At 36.3% G+C, this 23339-nt stretch overlaps 1 protein-coding gene across 3 annotated transcripts in view; it reads right to left on the bottom strand.

The window, feature by feature from the left end:
- Nucleotides 1-546: 546 nt before the first annotated feature.
- NAV3 (neuron navigator 3) overlaps nucleotides 547-23339 on the bottom strand; it is a 363427-nt gene continuing 340634 nt past the window's right edge. Inside the window, exons 31-39 of one of the 3 annotated variants that reach the window (XM_029206422.1) lie at nucleotides 23210-23305; nucleotides 22764-22932; nucleotides 21378-21613; nucleotides 14925-15079; nucleotides 13813-13884; nucleotides 13032-13228; nucleotides 11996-12114; nucleotides 7697-7900; nucleotides 547-3148 (exon numbers count right to left, since the gene is read on the bottom strand). In XM_029206422.1, the coding sequence (XP_029062255.1) occupies nucleotides 3029-3148; nucleotides 7697-7900; nucleotides 11996-12114; nucleotides 13032-13228; nucleotides 13813-13884; nucleotides 14925-15079; nucleotides 21378-21613; nucleotides 22764-22932; nucleotides 23210-23305 (1368 nt within the window). In that variant the 3' untranslated portion in view covers nucleotides 547-3028. The remainder of the gene's footprint in view (nucleotides 3149-7696; nucleotides 7901-11995; nucleotides 12115-13031; nucleotides 13229-13812; nucleotides 13885-14924; nucleotides 15080-21377; nucleotides 21614-22763; nucleotides 22933-23209; nucleotides 23306-23339) is intronic. The other 2 variants (XM_029206421.1, XM_029206423.1) reach the window with 2 other exon arrangements.

The following is a 23339-nucleotide window of genomic DNA, read 5'->3' as shown; positions in this document are numbered from 1 at the left end:
ATATATTTTTGCTCAATAACTGTTCTAATTTTCCTGTTTTTAGAATTAAAACCCTACTTAGGGTACCCAAATAAACATTCCAATTACTGGGGTTGGAGACTGAGGTGCTTTGAAAAAATTCTCATTTTAAAGGGGGTTCTGTTTCTTTTTATAGTCTCTATTAAAAATAAAGCGTCACCAGAAAAATTATTTTATGTTAAAAGCATCTTTAGAGCTAAAAGCTTAAAAAAAAGACTTAATGGAATAAAAACAAATAATTAAGTGAATATCAACATTTTATTTTATATTAATGCTTATTTTATAACCATTTAGTCAGAGTTTTCTAAAAATATTCACTGAATAAATACTTTTCATTTAAAAAGATATACCTAGTGCCTTCAATTTATTTCCTTACTTAAAAGCTATGAGGTCCCTTCTACAAGGAATGAAAAATAAAAATTCACATACATCCCTACTTATGGCATATTAATAGTACAAGCAACATTTTAAAGCTTGATACTTCCGGTGCATAATTATTCAATTTTCTCCATATATACACGCCACACCTTGTTGTCAATAAATAATTCCACTTTAATGGCAAAGTAATAATTTAGACAGATACAGGGTGCACATTTGCAAAAAAATATATGCAAGCTGGTTTACAAGCTAGAGGAACAATCAACCAATAGAAAATACATCACCCAGTTATGTCCACTGACACCAAGTACTTGTTGTCGGGGCTTTACAAAGACTACAAAACTTTTCAGATGATTTATTTCACTGTTTCTATTTACATGATATGTTACATCAAAAATGTACAAAATATAAAATGTATACAGACAAATGTTTCACAAACTAGTTTAAGTTGTAAACTAGGCGGACCTACTGGGATGTATTGCAGGAATTTGTTTATGACCGTGTTTGGACTGTGTTTCTCAAAACGGCAGGGAAAGACTAGCAATTTTCTTAGATCACATATTATACAAGGGCCACTAGTCACTCATCCAGCTACATATATTGATGCTTCACCACAGATGTGATCCACGTTTGAGGCTTCAAAGTCAGGGTGACCATTCTATGTGCATAAATTCAGTTCCGATTTCCCTTAGGGCAATAGCACCGTGGAGGACCTATGGACTGAGTGACATTCTGACAACTGCGCAGATGTCTCGTGTTGTTATTGTTCTATAGCAACTGACCCGTGGGTGGTCACAGAGAGTAGCACCAATTGCACGTCCTGAAAGTAGCACATTTTCACATGCATGGGACAAGTCTACACCATGGCCTAGCCCTTGGGTTGATAAATTTCAAACCTGTCCCCTGTGTGTGGTGGGAACTTCTCCAATCACTCCCATCAGTTTTCATGCACTCGCTTGAAAGCCTGTCACGACAGATGCACTTTCAGACATTTTTACTTTTCCGAAAATGGATTGGCTTCATGGACAGTTTTGAAGCATGCTCACTCTAGCACTGATAGCTCCTGCATGGTCATCACAACTGTAAATACAGGACAAACACACCAGATAATAACAGTGTTGAGGGTTTGCATTCTGTATTTGCAAAGTACAGGAAATCTCAGCAAGTGAAACATCTCTTAACACCCACAGGATAAAATACAATTTTTTTTGTGTGTTTATTTCGATTTGTGCAAGTTTTTAAAATGATTATTTACAATACCTACCCAGTAGACTGTGCAAATCTAACGTCCTTTTACAGTATAAACGCTTCCTCATCCACAGTGACTTCACTGCATCAGTGTTCTCGAATGCTGAATTTCTCATGTACAACAATACCCATCAAAACAACATGTTCAAAACTCATAATAATTAAAAAAAAAAAATAGGGGAAAAAAGCGGAATCGTTGTGCTCATGCTGCATCTAGTGCTTCCAGCTCTGCTGGATAAGAAATCACAATCTCCCGCCTTCTGAAACTCTTTCCCCTAGAGCTGGATGAAATTTAGCCACATGGCTTCGCTTTTAAGTGACAGTCAAAGAGGGTTTCTGGGTTTACTTGAGTATTTTGGAGGATAGGCAAAGCAATCTATTCACAAGGTAAAAATACGGATCTTTCTCCTATCCATTTCTTCAAAAACAAACACAAAAATAGAGAGAGATGAGGCTACTGCGTTAACCGGTGTTGTAAATGAAAAGACAGTGGAAATCACCAATGGTTTAGGATTTAAACCAACTGTTAAACTGTTGTAGAAATTGGTTTTAAGGCAGTGAGACAGCACCATAGGAAATGTTGCTTCTTTTCACTGACAAGGCTCAAACAAATAAAGCCCTAAAAAAGCCTTTTATCAGTGTTGACTAATAATTGGTATAAAACTCTTTTTAAGGGAGTGGGCAGGTGGTTTAAAAAGACCACGGTGGTAAAAACAACCTTATCAAACCCGTGACTCAGACACTAAAAAGTGGGTGGAGCACATCCTGTGATCATGGCAGTTGAATGACACTGGCACTTCTCCAGCTTGTCACAGCAGTGTTTCCCCTGGCGGTTGCACAATTCCATTTGTGCTTGCGGAGGCCTGGCCTCTTCATTTAGGAATGGGGTGAGCGCACAACACAAACACTACTGGGGCTCCGTGACCAGCACCATGTGGCACAAAGGAGCTTGGACGGATCAGAAGAATGGACCCTGCTAGGGGAGAACAGCCCCTCAGAGGAAACCAAAGGAAGGAACAACAACAAAAAAAGGTCTGCATTGTAAACTTTTAAAGAGGAAAAACAGAAAGTCCAGTTTGGCTATCCCATGTGCAATCTATTCAGTTGCCCTGTCATTAGGGTCCTTTCCAGTTGAGTAATGGAGCCTTACATCACTCCACGGATATAAAAATGCCTAGAAAGGAAAGCAAGTTACACTTCTGTGTCAATTTAGCATCTTGGCGGTTCAAACTTAGTTCTACTGCCTCCTTGGAGACCACGGCCCTGTATCAGGGCCCTGGACAGGGTGCTTTCATATTGTCAGTGGTTTAGTGAAAATACCTTACTTTTTAACCTTTTTTTTTTTTTTGAAAGCATAGTCTTTTCCACTAACTTTTTTCACCCTCTAGAGGGTAGATTCAAGAGACGAATCCAAAACGTCTTCATGGTGGCTGGTGCTATCACTGTCGCAGCTTTGTGTGCCCGAGTAATTGGCTGCTTCTTGGAGTTTCATTAGCATATTCATCTGAAGAAAGAAAAGGAGACATCGATGGAGGCAATGATGCATCGAGGAAGCCAGTCCCAGAAAACACACGGCCCCGAGCCACATGGACGACCCATCTCATCCCCTCCAAGGGAAATGGAAAAAAATTTTAGATTTTTACTAGTTGCCCCTGGATCCTACACGGTTTCTCCCAAACATGACTACAGCAGCAAACCATAAGGACAAAATAGGGCCTCCGCATAAGTCTTTTATTTGCAGTTGTAAATGAATACAGCTCCAGCAGGGAGAGGGGAAAGGAAACTATCACAGCTGGACATCTGGGCTCGTGGCTGGAGAGTACACCAAGCTGCCCAGCTCTTTGGCTGTGAGAAGCAGAAGGCACTGAATGACAACTGAAAGTCCTGAATGTTCCTACAGGCAGATGCACACACGGGCTCCTGTACACGGTCCCTGGAGAGGAGGTGGGGATGGAGTGGAATGGAGCCCCCCATCTGCTGCTTAGGAGCTGACCTTGAGAGGTGACCAAATGAAGCCGACCATGAACGTTGGAAGAGGGAGAAGGGAAGAATCACTGTCAAGTTTCTGTGGTTGTTGAATGTCTGGCTAAAATATGATGGATAACTCACTGAAAACTACAACCACCATCTGGAACAAGAGCGGCTGTCTCAAGTTTCCCAGCCTTATAGGACAATGGCAATGTCTGTTCTCATAAAAGGGACGTAGGCATGAAAGCAGCTGGGGAGAAAGACAGCTAGCATTTCCATGTATTAGAAAATAAAAGGCAGCCACCTTGCTTGGATTTTGATAGATCTGCAGATCCACTGGTAGGGATGGAAAAAGAAAGACTGTTTAAAAGTGAATCATGAATAAATGGTTCAACAGTTTTAGAAAGCACAGAAAAAATGGCACATGTCTTCGGGAGGGTTGTTTTCTTATCAAGGTTTTCTGTAAATTGTAATAATGTTTGTATTGTTTAATGCACGCTAACTTTGCTATTTCATAATGTAATCAAAGTTTTTTGGGTTTTGTTTCCAACTTAGAAATATAGGGAATCTGATCCCAAAGAAAGGAGAAATCTAAAAAGGATTCCTTAGTCATATGTTAGGCTCTGCATGCTTGTATGCTCAGCGTAAAATGTGTGTTCAAAAAAGACCTGTGAAATAAAATGACAAACTGGTAATTACCAATTCCAGCAAGGATGCCTTTCTGACGAAGAAGCTACAGTTACAGCATATTTTAAAGTCATTTTAATATTCTTCAGGACAATATTTTTCAATATAATTTTTTGTCTAATTCCCTGAATTTATTAAACTAGCTACATAAAGATATGAAATTAAAGTAGTTGGTGATAACCTCTTAAACCCAGTGAGTCAAAAAGCTAAATGTCTCCAACAATATTCTGTTTCTCTCTTGCCCTCTCTCTCCTCTCTTGTTTCTCTGTCTCTCTCGTGCGTGTGAGTGCATATACACACACACACACACACACACACACACCCCTACCTTCATGCACATTCATATTCTCTTTTTCCTTTCCTTTGTCAATCCCTCCCTTATTAGTAGCCGGCTGTATATTCAAGCATCTGGGTGAAGATGATTTGTAAAAGAGAATTGTGTTTTGAGCACCTTCCAAGAGCAGAAATGGTTTCAAGGGTTGTGCTTCTACCTCAGTCACAAATGTTTGAAATCACTTGAATGCTGACTGTTATAAAAGTTTTACCGTGTAATAACAGTATTATTAAAGTCTTAATTTTTGAAAATGGTGTCATATAGTAAATATGTTCTATTAGAATAAGTTCAGAATCTCAGATTCATAATAAATACATATGAAGGCTTTACTCTGCCTTCTCATAGGGTTGCTTTGTGCATTCAAGTCAAAGGAGATTACAAGAGGGAGGTAAGGTTCCATACCATTCAGTAGTCACTCGGATAGATCATTATTCTCTACAAAAGTATTTCCTTCCTCTCTTCCCCCCTCCTTCTTTCCCATACCCAGGGTCAGAAATATAACGTCTTACATTTGTAACACCTCCATCAGGTCCTTATCATCCCTGGTATTTACACATCTGCTAGTCTCCCAGCCTCCATCCTCTCTCCTTTAATCTGCCCTCTATTCTATTATCAAGGTGATCTTTATAAACTGCAAATCTAATGAGGTAGTCCCTTGCTCAAAAACCTTTGGTGGCTCCCCATTGTCTGTGTGATAAAATTTTAACTTCCTACAAGATAAACAAGGCTTCACATGATTTTACAATTGCAGACTTCTGTAGCTGTAATTCCTCCCGTCCCTTTTGTTCTAATCCCAACAATTTGTATACAGCTCCCTAAACTCATTATTTTTACTGTACTGTTCCATCACGTTTCACGTGCTATTTTCTTAATTTTGGATCTTCCCTACCCAACCCCATGATGAGTTTCTATTCATCCTTCCAGACCTAGCTCAAGCCTTTCCTCCTCTGGAGCTTTCTCCTAATCACTTCCTCAACAGACTCACAACTCTATCTGGGATATATCTATCTAGGATATACTTCTATCATTATTTTTACTATAATTTATATATATACATGTCTCTCTCCACGGCTGGACTGTGAGCTTCTTAAGATCAGAAATGAGATCTAATTTATTTTCTGATCACCAGGTCTTAGCCTTGAGTACCTACTTATTATTTACTAATATTTACTGAATGAATGAAATTAATGAGTTTGTTGATGATGAATACACATTATATTTTTAAACACTGTGAGATGTGCCAAACACTTGCATCCGTGTTCAGATTCAAAAATATATTACTGACATTAAATAGTAGATTTTTTTCTGATTTAGATTGGACTGCAAATATGTTTTTACCTATGTCAATAATTATAAAAATATAGAGCAATAAACGCAGAGAGGTACTTACTTCTCTATCAGAATGTGCCTAATTCAAAGATTTTTAGATGATAAGGTTTTTGTCATTTAACATGTCAGATATCATAACCCCTTGTTCCTTAAGATGTTTAGGTGAGCAGCAGGTTAGGAATCAGAGATATTTTTTACCCAAATTCTCATTCAAAATGTGGAGATCCTGATCGCTTTTCCATGCTATAAGACAAAAGCATTCTGAGCCAGGCAAAGGAGTGATTAATGGGTTTAGCTGACCAGGACTATGGGAATTGGGAAAATTTAAGACATCCCTTAAATGTCCCATACTCTGTAGAGTAACCCTGAAAACAAACCTTATAAACACCTCACCTTTATCAGGAACTGTATTAAAATCTGCAAAAGGAGAACTGGAATTTATAAAAAATTCAGAGGAAATAACCCATATTTGTCCTCTAAGGCTTAATTTTACTCTATTACATTTTAATCATCCTATAAGGAATTACTTAGTGTCTGCTCACAATTATGCAGAATTCAAACCAATTCCACCACCACTGTTGATTTCTAGCTACGTATGAGCTAAAGGGCCAGATACTTGTTATAAAAATACAACTCCAGGCCCTTAAGAAGTTTATAGCCTAGATCAAAAGTCCTAAATAAGAGATCCCTGGGCTCTAAGTAGGTCAATGTTTATATCTCTGTGACTTTATGGAACTTCTTGAAATAGTATGCAAAATCTTCTGTGTGTGTCCATTTTGTTGGGGAAAAAATCATGAAACTTTATCAGATAGTTCACATATAAACCCCCAAATATTCAGAATGATCAGCTGAAATGATGATGACATATACATGTCGGGGTTGTTGGTATAAGGGTATTCCACAAGATAGCAAGTCATTTTCTGTCTTTAGGTATAGTTATAGATTATGATTTTAATCATTTCCTTTTTTGTTTGTTTTAAGTAACATAATGACCTTTATCTCAGCATGTCTTCTGTCTGTATTGGTTTCCCAGTGATCCCTTTAGTCAGAGAATAGTAAGCTAACAAACACATTACGTTTGATACCAATCTATGGAAAGTCATCTCTAAAAATAAAATAGACATACAAAAATAAAGTCATTTTCCTATCATGTACTTAATATTTTCAGAGTATTCATACTTTGGAGTTTTACTGACTTATATTAAGCCTTTCATGATTGCAAACTGAGCAAGGCAGAGAATAACGTCCCTTTGATTTCAAGTCAGTTTATTCTTCCCTACTGTTGCCAATAGAGGACTAATTCTAAATTTAGTCAGATACGTGTAAAACATTCTTTAGTTCTTCAAGCATACATTAGATTATATTCTTTTGGTTTCTTTCATTTTAGAACAAAATTCAGTTTTCTCTTACATACCTAATGAATTGAGTACTGAATGTTTAAAATTTATTGATTTATTTACACAATTTTCTGCATAATAAAAGAAAACTTACGGCCGCAGAGTTCAGCCTGGTTTCAGTGTTTTTTGATTATTTTTAAGCATATGAGTTTGGTCTTTCATTTTAAGAGTTTCACCCAATGAAAGTAGGCCAAAGGTAAAAATTTTAAAACTGAGTACCAATATCAGGACAGTTTCAAACATTACCTAGGATAACTAATGTCTCTGATGCATAAATACTAATGACCGCACACTATAGTCAAGATTATATAGGAAGAACCAAACATCAGCTTCTTACCAGGGGATCCCCCTCTGTGTCAGTTTGTGGAATGTGCTTTGAGGTTGTAGCTTCCTTTGTGGATATGCAGCCCTCATACCCAACATCTTCTGGTCTCAACTGAAGTAATGCTGGGCCCTCCTGAGGCAAAGATGCTGAGCTCCATGGGTATGTATCAAGCACCCACTTTGAGGGATCTTCCCAGGGTGCTCGTTTCCCATACATCTAAAAAGTGATCACAAATTTAGCACATATAAAATGCATTTCTATTCAGTACAAAAGGTGACTACTAATTGATTGATTCCTTTGCACACTGAGTTCCTATGGGACTCAGGGGAATGAAGTGTCCATACAAAATTTTCCAGATTTTAAACATATATCTCTCTATATAGTTCACTTAAAACTTGAAGGCTAGACAAAATAAAGCTTGAGACAAAATAAAGCTGAACATTTGGGATAGGTTATCAACATTTGGAGGAGAGCATGAGGGAGCTTTATTTTAAATACATGAAGAAATGGCTGCCCCATTTATCTTTGTTAGTAATTTTACAAACTAAAAGAAAGCTCATCATTGAGAAAGGCAAGTTCCAGTAATGGAGAAATTAAAAAGCTAGACACTAAATAGCTTTCTTTACTAAAGTGCACTTTGGAAAGATGGTGAATAAAAGAGACTTCTTTTCTCTGTCCACTTCATTCTACTCAAATTTTCCTTGAAAATAAGAATCCTTTCTCCGACAACCATTTCCCTCAGATTAACTTCCTCTATAATCTCACTGCTTCCCATTAAAACTCTTTTTAGATATTTTTTTATAAGGCCACTAGTAAAAGAGGAGAATCATGGGAAATGAAAGATTTGTCAAAACTCATATGGAGGGAGAAAGTTAATAGAAAGAGATTATAAAGCCTGGTTAAAGTACTGGCAGTGGAGTAGAGGGCAGATGAATCCAAGCGATGTTAAAGAATTTTTAAGCTGAACGCAAAGCCAAAACCAAACTGGGAAGGGCACACTGAGGAGAAAGAGGTTGATGGGACTTGGTAAAAAAAAAAAAAAAAGTATAAGCCACAGGGGCACAGAAAGAAAAGTTAAAATTAAGAGAAGAGGACAGTAACATGGGTACGCTAGTTCTTTAATGGACTCTCCTACTCCACTGAGGGCAATCCTGGTTACTAGGTGTATACACATCTTGGTCGTGGATGGTACAGAACACCGTGTTAAGTGTTCTATGTGGCTTCTTGTGGTTCAGTGAGACAAAAGCAAAATGGCGGACATTGAGGCGATGAAAGCCCATGGCTGCCTTGGAACTGTCTTTTGAGTTTCTCCTGGAGAAGTTGTATGACATTGTGGCAGCTTGTCTTAAGAAAAAAAAAAGTTCAGGTCTTGATAGCTGTGCATTTGTTTAGGGGATGATGGTAGGGGTGGCAATGGTTAGTTTTCTTTCTTTTTTTTTTTTTTTTTTAATAGTTCTCTTCTTTTAGAGCAGAAAATTTCTCTCAGTTAAAAATCTACTTTATAGAGGATGTAAAACATAGCTTGCTATACAACTTAAACTAATTGAAGGAAAGCATATAATTCTTGGGAAGGAAATGTTACCAAAAAAATATGGAAGTCTAGTAGAATCAACAGATGTCAGCCTTTAAAGAATCATCAAGGACAGCAAAATTGGGGGCGACCAATAGAAAGCTAAACAGGCTCAATTCTATATTCCAGAGTAAAATAGATGCTATAGAAGAAGAATTGAAAGAAATGAAATATAAACATTCAGAAGGAGATAATCTGATTGTTGACGTTTCAAGAAAGATAGAATCATCAGAATAAACGTTGGAATCCAGTGCATCACCAGTGTTTTTTTCAACTAGAACATCTGGTAAAGTGTATTCCCCATACGGTTCCCCATCAAAGTATCCGCCTTCATTTGAAGAGAGCTTTTTCTATTCCTCTCAACTCAGATTTTCATCTTTGTAACCATGCTTTGTTTTTCCACCTCTTGTTCCAATTCATGGTTCTTTGTTGCCAGGATATCCAAGGAAATGGTTCATGACATGTGTGATTCCTTTTTTTCCTGTTCCTCCAGAAGTCACATATGGACCATCCCAAGAACATCATCTGCCAACAGACTTCTGGTCCAGCGTATCCTTCAGTAGCAATGAGAACTCTCTACTCACCAAAGGGTTTTCCTTTTTCTCTCCAAGTGCTGAATTCCTCCTGCCCCCTGCCTCCTGCCACCAACCCCCACCAACACCCAGCTACTCCCTACATCATGGTTGAACCAGCTTTCACACTAACCTACTACTAAACATCTAGAACCACAGCATAAAACTTGAGATCTTTTAATCCCTCCTCAAAAATTTTTTTTGAAGTATCTCTCAGTTTGGGAAACTGGTATTACCTTAGTGATTATGCCTTTGTTTAAATGGAAGCTTTATAGTATGATAATTCTCAGGACAGTGTTTTATAAATAATATTGACTTAAATATTAAAAACACTATGTAGTTAAAAAAATGAGATCTAAGGATTTTTAGGTATCATGGTTTTTGAGTTTTTAAAACGCTTCTAATTCTTTCTAGATATTAGCAAATGAATACGAAATAAGGAGAATTTCATATATAAAGATTTGGATCCTAGTTTATTAATACTGAAATAGTATCTAGAGAACAAATAATTCATTTAAATATTTATTCTAAAATTATGACTGTGAATATTTTAAATACATTTTCATTAAAAAAAAATATATATATATTTTTTTGGTAAAAATGGTTGAAATCAAGAGACCCAACTCACATCTGAGATAGCATAATAGTTTTAGAGGAATCCTCACATGTGCTATGTTATACTTGAAAAATAAAAACCTTTGGTACAGTCTTTAATTTTGTTGGAGACACTTTCTGGGGCTAGTTTGGCTTATACCCTTAAAAATATGAAATTGAGTTATTTAAATATGGATTAGAACCAATTGATAGCGTTCTCTAGGATCATTACCTCTGAATTCTCAGAACACCCTCATAATATGATAGTTCTAAATCACTGCCATGCCCTTCTACTAGGTGAGGAAAGCATGATGGTAAAAGGAAGCAAAATGAAGTAAAGTAGAAAACCAGTTTTTTTAGACAGTAAAATAAAGACTTAACACAGTATTGCAGATGACAAAATGTGAAAAGCATGAAGTATATCTTAATTCTAGCAGCAGTTGTGATAACCAGAAATAGAGATGCCTAAGCAAAATACTACCTAAACCTTAGCTAAGTTATTGTAAAGATGACTGGATTTTTCTGCCACAAGTTTGGTAATTATACAATATCAATCTTAAAATATTCACACATAAGTTTTATAATTCTACAATTTCATGAAATTTCAACTTCAATATAAGGAAAAATCAAGAGTGATGGAAAAGGGATGATCCATTTTATTGAAGAAAAAGGGTTTTCTTATTAGTGATATATTTTGACTTCTCAGTGAAGAGTAAATAGAAGGGGTGGATGAAAGGTGGATGACAGGGACAGCAGGGGCGCTCCTAAACCCGCCTGCCATAGATTTTAAAAAGTCAAATGCCTTAGATTTAGAGCACTCTCATAAATAGTAAAGGATCTTACAAGTGACGTTAAAGGGCTTCAAAAAAGAAATATCCTGAAGCAAGGAAACTATAAGCAAAAACTACTTGTTGCAGATTAGATAAGAAGAGAATAAATGATCAAGGTCCGTATAAACATGCCTTTCTTATAAGATGTAGAACTGTGCAATTATCTAGCTATCTAATAAGCACAGGTCTGGGGACTTCCCTGGTGGTCCAGTGGTTGAGAATCCATCTTACAATGCAGGGGACGCTGGTTCGATCCCTGGTCAGGGAACTAAGATCCCACATGCTGCAGGGCAACTAAGCCCATATGCCACAACTACAGAGTCCTCGCGTCACAACTAATGACCCTGCGTGCCACAACTAGAGAGAAGCCTGCGCACTGTAACAAAGAGCCCATGTGCCGCAACGAAAATCCCGGGTGCTGCAACTAAGACCCAGTGCAGCCAATAAATAAATAAATAAATATTTAAAAAAAAAAACAGGTTTGTAAACACCTATGGCAATAAATTTGGCCTTCAATGTGTACTTGTTAGAATAACTGTGCTTTCTCTTTCTCCTACATATTTATTCTCAGAACAGAAAAAAAGTAGTGTATACTATTTGTTCTTTCAAACTTTACCACTATATTTATATAGTTCATGCCTTATTTTTCTGCACAAATACGCAGAGAAATGAATTATTTTTGCTTTTAAAGGATGACTTTTTTCACTTAGTTTTTAAAAACAGTAAAGAAAATTGAGTACTATACCTGCAGACCTTCTCTCACTGCCTCCAGAATATAAGGTACCAAAGAATAGTTCCAGAGATCCATGAACCATACTCTAGAACCTTCTACATCCATGGGGCAAGGAAGGAAAAGTCGAGGACCTGAGAAGAAACAAATAACAAAACATTTTTAAGAACCCATATTTAGACACCATTTGGGGGGAATGTTTCTTATAGGATTCTTAGAAAATTATAATCTTGGCTAGTTTGATTATATTAAAGTGTGTTTCACTGAAGACCCAATCTCCAGGACCCTCCTTTCTTTTTACACTAAAACCTTAATCTAAAATGTAACATTTTAGCATTGGGAGAAACCTTAAAGGTCATAATCCGGTCAATCTGCCCCATTTTACAAATGACAAAACTATGCTGGAATGAATTGTCAAATATAAAATATGTCATTATTTGCAGAAGTGGGTCTCTGCCTTGGTCTTCTGATCACAAATATAGAATTTTTCTTTCTAATTTACACTGTGTCTTTAGTGAGTATGTCTTTATGATCCACCGCAATGGGAAAGGGACATTTTTTTCGTGCAATTTAAGAAGGAATACAAAAACAAACATCTTTATGCCAACTCAAGAAAATAATTCAAACAATTTTGTCTTCATGAAAAGTGTAAAACACTTAAATTACCTCTAACTAAAATCTTCTCTCACAACTATATTTGATATGAGCCATAAGCTAATATTTGTTTTTAGCATAAAAAAAGGTACTCTAAACAGATACAATTTATTTCAAATGGTTATCTGATTTTTAGATATTTGTCTATATTAAACTTATTCGATGTCAGTAAAATCTTAGTAAACCATAATAGTCAGACAAAATAAATCTAATTAGAAATATTTATGCAAAGCTTGGAAGAAGGCAAACTTTCAGAAGGAAAAAAAAATGAAAACTTAAATCTCTGGGAGCTTGAAAAACATTAGCTTCACTTGTTATTTTCTGCCCTCCCATCTGGCCATCTTTACCACGTACTCGTAGTTCCTGGAAAATGGCATATTGCAATTTTGGAACTCACCAATGGTAACATCAGAAGAACTGTGTGTTTCCAAAAAACTGTTGAGATGATGCCATGTCTTAGGAATCCAATCTATAATTTTGACTAGGTCATTATTGCGTATGTTCCTTTCAATTTCCATCTCTATCAGTTTCCTTCGAAGATATCTGCCTAAAAAGCCTTTTACTGGTTCTGTGTGGTTTGCACATAGTACCCACCTACAAAAAGAGAGAAAAAACCCAAAAACTCAGAAATCTTTATATAAATTAAACTTTTATATAAATTAAACTTTAAGTCCACAGTGATTCTCTTTCCAATATAAAGTAATAATGTTCCTAATTTAATTGGTGGCCATATGTTAATGATCAAAGGGATGAGAAGGTCTATTAGCATTAGAGCTATACTGTAACTAACTTTTCATCTTGAGCTAAAGAGAAGCTTATGTGCGTCACAGCAGTGAGTGGGCATGTACAGGCTGAGCACTCTTCTGTAGGAGAATCACAAATCCTGAAATAGGAACTGTCTCCACATTTCTCACACTTAGAAAAAAAGTGCTCTACTTTAGCCAGTGACATAGTGAGCAGAAAAAACATTTCTTTTTTCTTCTTTTTGAAAGAAACACTTCTGATTACAGGTTGAGGATCACAAAATGTCTGCTTGAGAAAGAGTGTCAGAAGAAGTGAGAATTATTTTCACACCCCAGGTCACCACTGGCAGGATTTCTCAATGTACAAATGGAAAAAACAATAACCAAAAGCAAACAGAAAAGAGACAATATGAAAAAAATTCAATTTATCTTCACCTGAAATTGTGATGCAGCTCTAGATTTGGTGATGAAGAAACTCCCTGATTCATTGTTCCAATAATATATGGACTGGGGAAAAAAAAGAAAGTTTATATGTACTAAAGGTAAAAGAGATGAATACATTAAAATTGTCTGCGAAAACAATTTAGATAAATAGGGATTTTTCCATTTTAACATTAGGCTGTAAAAGGGTAATTCTGTAGTGTTTGGTTGGCAAATGACAAAGATCACGAAACTGGAAATTAAGATTTGGGGTTCTAACTTCAGATCTGGCATCCTAAGCAAATCATTTTCCCTCTATAAGCCCAAGTCTTCTCATCTACGGAATGAAAAGATTAGACAGAATAACCACAGTGATCTCACTCTACTCCAACATCTTACGGTTCTCGTGCTTATAATCTAATTCATTAATTTTTTCTTTTGTTTCATAATTATTTCAAAGGTTCTTAATAACATGAAAGAATTTATATTCTTGTTTCAATATTTATTTTATGCTGATTAATTTTTAACATTTAAAAAATCTCTAGCAGAGATAACTGGGTTACTTGCACCATTAAAGCTAACATTTATGTTGTTGTTCTTCTATGTCCTTTTTTAGAGGCCATACTATAGTGAATCTTAAGTGGGTTTTCAGATTTTTTTTATACCCTACTTTAACCTTTTCTTTCATGTAAATAAAAATTAGAATCACTAGCGGAGAGAGGTATATCTGAATGTATTAAAATTATTTCTATAGGAAGGCTGAATTTAAACTTTAAATGGACTAAGAGTGAAACAAGAGCTCTATAGCTTCGTTCTAGTTCTTAATTTCCCTGATTCAAACATTCCATCATTGATAATGGTCTCCCAGACTTCCAGCATACCTGTAGAAGTTAACATCATCAAGTAAGTAATGTTGCCATAAAAGTGCCTGGGACGCAACTGTTGAATGAATAAACAGATGTTCTAATGAACACATAGTGGTTCTTTGGAAATATGGTATAATAGTAATGAAGGCTTCTCAAATTAATAGCATCCACTATACGTCTTAAAAGGTATAAAGGCACAAGAATGCGTATCTGATCACCATTTTTTCATATCTTATCACTCGAAATATTTCACAAGCATACCATTTATTGTATTTACAGTTGAGAAAACCATTGAAGATATCACTCAAAGAGCCCACATGATGAAGATTATCAAGAATTATTACAACTGGAAGCTCTACACCGTTATTATCCGCACTGCATTGTTCAGCCAGGTTAGCTAGATATTGTTGCAATTCCTTTAAAAAAAAAGAAAACAAATATGTTAATGAGAAATTTATACCAATGGAAAGCAATTCATAGTTTAGGAATGATACATTTTGTCGTCCATCCAGGTTCTTTGATTAAAACTCACAGATCATTCCATTGATATAAAAACTTACTCTACAAAGCAAAAAAACATACAATGTTGAGAGGATACACTTTTAAAGGAAAGAGAAAACCCAGTACAGGACACCTGAAGTAAATATAAAGCTGTAAACACAAGGACACACTCCTCAGTTGTTTTCTCCCTGGAAGAAAAGTGAAAAAAAAAAGAATTCTGGATATGAGCTCTTAGGATAAACCACAAATACTGAGATTCATTCTTGTTTTTGGTATTACAATGATAAAGATGGATTTTAGCAAACCTTATAATTTCAAGTATAGACTAAATCCAAAATGGCACCCCTAAGTTTCCAATAAGACTTTAAATATTTAAATTCCAATTCATTTTGATGAGGTGCATCTGAAAATACAGCCCTGGGACTCAAATAAAACTGTGGTAGGTTGGTTGGTTGGTTGATTTGTTATTTAGTTATTATCTGCTTGTAATTGTTGTAATTTATAACAACAGACAAAATGTGTTATATTTCATTAGGTCACTTGACATTAGAATTTAGCATTTATTAAGCTTCTTGGTTCTTTACAGATATTATTCCTTTCTAATAGCTTTTAATCTAAATATGATAACCAGTTCACTGATTGCTCTCACAGATGGGTAGGCCAGAAATATAATTAGATTTCTTAGAATTATCCTAATCAGTAAGAGCATTTCCATAATATTTGCATATTTACAATGACATTTTCCATTTGTACATCTTGAGCAGGGTTAAAAAACAATTTCATGATGGATCTTGAATAATGAATGAATAGAATTCCAAATGATAAGTATGTAGTTTTTTACTCTTTCAACACAGCTTTAGCAAGCGCCTACTATGTGCCAGGTACTCTGGCACCAAGGATTTAGAGATTACTTTTATGTTCAGGCATTAGAGTTGATAGAAAGGCAGGCCAACAAGTAAGTCTCAAGGCAATGTGATATCTGAAATGCATAAAACACTATAGAAAAACTAAAGAGAGGCATCTAGTCCAGATTTAAGGTTCATAGAACTATAGAGTATGAGGGCAGGAGGTATAATTGAAGAATAAAGAGTAAAGCGTAAGAGGTGGAAGATACGAGTGTGTGATGTGTTGGGAGAAATATTGGTGTTCTGCTTTTGCAAGAGAAATGGTCCATGGCAGTAGTGATCTCAATGAAAGGGGAAATCGAAAAGACTTTGAATCCATGCAGAGGAATTTGGATTTTACTATATAAACATGTGCACCATTCATATGTTGTTGTTTTCCCCAGGGTAGAGAAATTTATTTATCGAAGGAAACATACATGTGAAGGATAGGATGATTAATTAGAAATGGAAAACACATTCAAGATGCTTACTGCCCAGAATAGGTTAGGCATGTATATAGATAACTAAAATTCACAGTGAAAACTAATACGTTACTGCAAAAGAATATACACTAAAGATTTTGTTCAGAGCATGTAAAGATTACTTGTAGCTTCTGGGAAAGATTTTGTGGTGGCAGTATTATTTGCTATTAACCCTTTATTTTAAAGATTAGGTAATACTGTGATGCTTAAAAATGGAAGAAGAGCTTTCTTCATAGATGGAGAAGAACAAAGGCAGAAACATAAAAATATGATATCCATGTAGGAAAAACCCAGTAGTATATGTTTTGTGAAAGAGTGGTAAATAAATTGGAAAGGAAAGTTTGCAACCTTGAATGGTTGGTAAGACTACTGGACTTCTCCTACTGACAGTGAAGAAACATTGACTATTCTGGGGATCTGAGTGCTGTAGTCAGAATCATGATTTCAAAGTGTGGTAAGTATATTGCAAAGGAGGAAGAGAAACCAGTCAAGAGATACTGAAATTGCTGAAGCCAAGAGACACTGTGGGACTCAAGAGAAATAGTAGAAGTATGGGAAGATTTTTCACCTAGAGCAGAAAGCAGTGGGGAAACACTGCAGGATTTTAATGTGGTCAGCTTTTAATTATGAAAGAAGAATTATGAATGAATAGAAGACATTCTATTTCCATGAGGTGCAAGGATAAAGAGGCAGAGAGAGAAGGGGGATTTAATGCAAGTTGTAAATCAAGCAGTTAGTAAACAATTGCAATAGTCCAAGTAAATGACAGAGTGTTTATTTGGGTGGGAGGGTAATGGTAGTAGAGATGGATGAAAGAAGATGGATTTGTGATATATTTTCACAGATACATCACAAATATACAAGAATTGAAATTGGCATCCCTAAACATGTATATTTAGTATACTAATGAAAACATACTTATAAGCTAATAGAAATGCCTACCATATGGAAGAGTGGGCACACCCAATACTGTCCAATTGGAGCCAATACAAGTTGAAACAAGGGAGTTATCCAGATGAGAACAGAAGTGGGAGAGAAAAGAATGTTGGGGGATATTTTCATTTACTGGAAGGTGAAGGAAAAACAGTCAGTGAAAGGCACTGAGCAGCAGCTTACTAGAGGGTAGGAAGGAGACAAGGAGAGAATGAAAATCATGAAAATCAGAACAATTTCTAGAAAGGGGGATCAATTACAGCAATTTAGTATATACGGATCAAAAGAGGGAGAGAGAGGTGGGGGGAGAGGAGGAGGTGGTGGAGCTGAAGGGGGCAGGGGAGCGGGAGAAGTTTGAATTGAATTTGGTAAAGAAGAATCACCAGGTGATTTTGGAAAAATAGGGCCATTAGATTCTATTGTGGTCCTCTCTCATCTTGAGAAGGGTAGTAGATCCCTTTGGGAATCTAATGAAAGCTATGGACCAGTCACAAGTAGAAACAGGCATACACAAATAATTTGGTCATACAACTTGAGTTTTCTCAAACCTTTTTGAAATCACTTCATGATCCCCACTCTAGCTTAATCAGGGTAAAATCTTAGATTGAAGTACTGATACATTAGCATTAGAAGTTTCATGTCCAAGATCTAATCAGGCAGAAAAAAACAGGTATATCTACTAGATGGACATTGATAATGAGATGAATCCCATGCTTTGAAAATATACACAGAACACAGCAGTTATACAAAAACTATTGATCATTGCTATCTCTGATTTTGACTCCAGACACACTCACAATGAATCTGCCAAGTCCAGCTTTCTGATCTTTTCCCACCTAACATTCCAAGTGGCTTCAGCTGGCCACATATTCTTTACTAAATCCATCTCTAGCCTCTGGGCCCACCATATCAAATGTCACAAAGTGTAACTGTTTATGTGTCCTGCTTTCAATCAAAATATTCCAGCTGGCAACTCGAGAGAGGGCTTGAAGAGTGGGAAGAGGAAAAGAATGTAAAATGCAGAGGGAACAAAAACATGAAAAGATTTTTTTCATTTGATGGTTTATTATTGGCTTTTTTTGGAATCAGTGAGTGATTTGTGGCTTTGTCTCTTCAGAGCTATCGAAGGCATAGCAGAAAGCATGTCAGCAGTTACACAGTTCCATTTCTCAGGAAAAGAATTTATTTCGTACCTCATTCACCCTTTACTTAAGTAAATCTACACTTGGCAGCGTCCTTCCTACAATCCCAACCTGTCATCCCCATTTCTCTATACCACTCTCACATACCATCAACCCCCCGAAAATAAAGTGTGGATTCTCTGACAATTTGGCAAGAATTGGCCAAATTCTCTGGCCATGACTTGGTATGCAACATTACTGACAGCTCATTCAAATCTTACAAACCTAAAGAAACAATAAGCATTTGTTAGTTGTAGTTTGTGCTTTCTTGGTGATGAATGCCATGTGATTTGTCCATGGATTTCTTCCTATTACTGTTTACTAGCATCATTTGTTCTGTTCAAAGGCTCTTGGCAAGCTTCGTTTTTCATCAGTTTGTAATAACAAAGATTAAACTGACCTCATAATGGCACAAGTGATTTTATTCAGAAAAAGTAGAAAATAAGAGTGCTGGATATATTTGATCAAATTTTAAAGGACATATAAATTATTATTGATTAAGAATATCTCCAAGTACTAAACACTTTTTTTAAACTGAAATAAAAAGAACTTATATATAACAGTATATTTTGGAGTGAGGCAAATTTTAGAACTAATGTTAAGTTACCCTACTTTATTTTAGCATGTCGAATTATATCCAAGTCAATCTATCTGATTCGAAACTTGATTTTAAGTGATTTTCCAACTTTATCAAAATGCCTGTTTCCTCTAATAAATCTATTCTTCTCTTATCTTCCAACCACTTGTTTTTTTCATAACAGAAGTAACTTCTAAAGAGTTCTGTCACATCAACATTAAGGAAACACCAAAGAGAGCACTGAGGGTAATTAAGAGATGCCAATTCTTTCATCATTTTGGCTGAAAAGAAAACAAAATGTGCTAAAAGCTTTTAAATAAAGCTATGAGGAGACCCAGAATTCACTGGAGGCATTAAAGGTGTAGGCTGAAGCAAACAACTGTGCTCTTTCTGCTTCTGCTTAAAGAAGAGTTCAAGGCTTCCCTGGTGGCACAGTGGTTGAGAGTCCGCCTGCCGATGCAGGGGACACGGGTTCGTGCCCCGGTCCGGGAAGATCCCACATGCCGCGGAGCAGCTAGGCCCGTGAGCCATGGCCGCTGAGCCTGCGCGTCTGGAGCCTGTGCTCCGCAACGGGAGAGGCCACAGCAGTGAGAGGCCCGCGTACCGCAAAAAAAAAAGAAGAGTTCAATATTCTGCCTCAGGTGCCATGTCTCTCTCTACTTGAAATGAGAATGGGTGGTTCAACCACAATCCAAATAGTGTTGAGTTCCAAAGAAACATTCGGAATTCATGTGCTGTATTAAGTCCACATTAAGAGATCCCATCATGCTTTATACACACCTTTGTTCTCCTTGAAAAATACATATAAGCCAGTTTTGAACAAAGATCCGTGTATGTGATGGGGGTGGGTGGTCTGTATGTGTCTGTGTGTATTTGTGTAAGAAACCGTTACAGTATTGGGAACCAAGAGCTATAATTAATAACTGCAGGCAACCCTTAGGTGGTGCTTGCTACTTGTACTATTCTCTCCCTCTCCCTGCTTCTATCTGTCTGTCTGTCTGTCTGTCTCTCTCTCACACACACACACACACAGATACACACCCATTTAGTCCTTACCACAACCTCACTATTTTTTCCCATTTTACAGCTGGGAAAAGTAAGGCACAAAGAAATTTAACAATCAGCCCTAGGTCCCACAGTTGGTCAGTGATATGGACTTAATGAACTACTCCTTTAAGAAATTTTTGTTCACTAAATTAAATGTCTTGTTTATGTCAAGAATCCAGTGGGTTTGGGTTGCTTTGGGGAGTCATGTTTCTTTTCTAAAAATTTGCAGGCCAGAGGTTTCTGCGAGACTGGGTCAGTTTAGATCATCTAACCAGGTTATCTCCAGAAAAACAACAGAACCCAGTATCATCTGGATATCTTCAAGGTATTGCTTATACCAGATGTAGTTTCCTAAGAGAACCTTAGGTTGCACTGATTGAGAATGTAAATGAATAACTATAGGCAAAAATAGTCCAGTGTTAGGAATATGTTAGGCATCAACTATTTCCTTCTTAGGATTCTTTATTTCACTCTGAATATACGAAAGTACTGGCTGGGTTTTATAGCCCCTCATGCCTATTTAAGAGCTGAGAGCACTCAGGATGATTATGGTACATTAAACCTTAGCAGATGGTGAAATGGAATATTATTCAATTTCCTAAGGTTCCTAAGCAGAAATCCTATAGAAATATGATGTTAACAAATTGCTGCTCCCAGAATTTCTGCTTAGAATATATGAATTACACCCAAATCCCCATTGCTGCAACATCCCAGTTAATTCCTACTTATTTATTATGACCTAGACCAAGTATTGGCTTTTATAAAGCTCTGATTCTGCAGGAAGAGTCATGGCCTCTTGTTTCTGTGGTATTTGCATGGATCTCTTTCTGCTCTAATACTTCCTAGATGATGTCTACGAGAAATCAGACAACAGAGACTCTGTCCTTTTCTTCTGTCCATTCTCAATGCTTGTGAATACCTGATACCTGAATGTCACTGAGCAGTCTTGTTCAAATTCATGAAATAGGGTTTAGTCATTCACCAGATTCTAGTTTTAGCTGAAGAGCTGGATATGCTTCCATGTACAATATGGAAGTTTCATATAATCTGAAAGCTTAGTTGCTTAAGACACGGATAAATAGCAGTTGTCTTAGGAGCCTGTGACTTACCTTACTAGACTTGTGGTCCACATTAAAAGTGGCAATTGCATCCTCTGTTTTTTTCCTCCCAGATTTGGTTATTACGTATTCAGCAAGTTTGTTTGCTAAATAGGTCTTCCCAGTACCACTAGGTCCTGAGAGTATAATTCTGTGATGCTCCATCAACAAGTTAAAGTACCTTTGGGTAATTGGTTTAGGAATCAGCGTATCAAAAACAAAACTGTCCAAACTGTTTTCTTCTACCCCTGAAGGGAGAAACAAAGGGAAGAGTGTGGCTTATTGTTCTACATAAGCTTGAAATGAAAATATAGTGTCAACTGGCAACTGGGCTTTGTTAGCCATTGGAATGCAGTCCTTGCAAGATACTTTCCTTGACATTTCGATCCCACGTGTGTTGCTATTTTAAGACAGAAAACATCAGTAATAAGGCAGAGTGAACATCCAAATGAAAGCAGGTTTTTCCTCTTTGCTTAGACTTCCCTCGTCTATTTCATGCTTCTCACTTATGTTTCCACAAAGAGATGGAAGCATTACTATGAATTCTATCATAAAATCCTCCTTCTCTTTGAAGGTGGTAGTTTTGTTAAGAATAAGTGTAAAAATTAAAATAAAAAGTATAAAAGTGTGTATGTTCTTCTCTTTTTCTTCCTCTTTCCTCCTTCTCTTTATTTCCCTCTAGCTCTCATTATACATCCCAGCTGTACCACCCCTTAAGCTTTTGAAGAATATAAATATAATAGGTATTTGGCAAGGAATTAAGAAGAGCAACAGTTTCTCCTTTTACGCACCCAATTACCTTAATCATAAAATCAAATATTGACAAATCCCTCTATTAATCCATAGTTTATATAGATGTGTTCTGACTCTTTAACATACATGAACAAGGATTATGGATACAAGCATACTTTAGGTATTCCATTTGCCTAGAATTAGTCACATTATTCAAAGCAAAGAGAATTTCTCATCCCTGATTCTTAACTTCCATTCTCTATCCCCAGTGGGTACTTATTGGGAATACATATTTTAAAATTAAAGGTAAAAGAATGAATATATTACCTTGGAATATGCAATAAACTTTTTGAATCTCCCCTAAATCTAAGATGATAATGGAGAAAATCTAGAAAACTGAAATTCGCTACATCACATTTGTTTTTCTGAGTCTTGGAGAAACTTCGAAATTACATCTCAAAACTCAAAGAATTTCATTTACTTGGATTTTTGTGTTTTTAGTAGGATTTTAGTGTTTTAAATATAAATACAGCTCATATCATATCAAAATTATCAAAGTGGTTAACATAGTTTTCAAATATGAAAATTTGAAGGGAAACTGCAAAAAAGAAAAGAAAAGAAATGTTGGTAAAAAAATACAACTGTGTTTTTCATTTTTATTTTTACCTTTCAGGTTCACAGTGATGATGTTATTATCGCCGACAAGGTATCCACAAGGCAGCAGTTCAGGCACTTCTAGGTTATGGGATCTAATTAAATCTCCTATACAGTAGCTGGCAATGCAGTCAGAGCTCAGACCAAGGCTAGTGGATGTATCAATTCGGAACACATATTCCTGAAATGGTATACACAAAAAAGGAAAGTCAAAACAGAGGTCCAACTCCTCTACAACAAATACAAAACTCATGGGGATGTGAAGCTAGCTATCAAGAATTTTAGAAATGGTTAATATAAGAACAATTAATATCAAACAGCATAAAGAGAGAAAACTTTCCTTAATATTTGAAATGGAAGAGAGGAAAAGCAGATATCTCTATGCCATTAAAGCTAAGGGAAGCATCCAAAATGAAACACATTTGAAAATTAATATCAGGATGTCTTGCACAACTTACCTTAAAGAGACGTCTAATTACACCATCTAAGACATCCCACTTGGTTTTTCCACTGACACCAATGGATCCTATCAAATATGCCTGAGACTTCTGATCCTAAGTAAGAACAAAATAAAACAAGATAAAATCC

This window comes from Monodon monoceros, unplaced genomic scaffold, assembly GCF_005190385.1.
Source record: "Monodon monoceros isolate NGI ecotype Baffin Bay Population unplaced genomic scaffold, NGI_Narwhal_1 Super_Scaffold_6, whole genome shotgun sequence".
NCBI classification, from domain to species: domain Eukaryota; kingdom Metazoa; phylum Chordata; class Mammalia; order Artiodactyla; family Monodontidae; genus Monodon; species Monodon monoceros.
The sequence above is the reverse complement of the archived record's forward strand: the minus strand, read 5'-3'. Positions and strand labels throughout refer to the sequence as shown.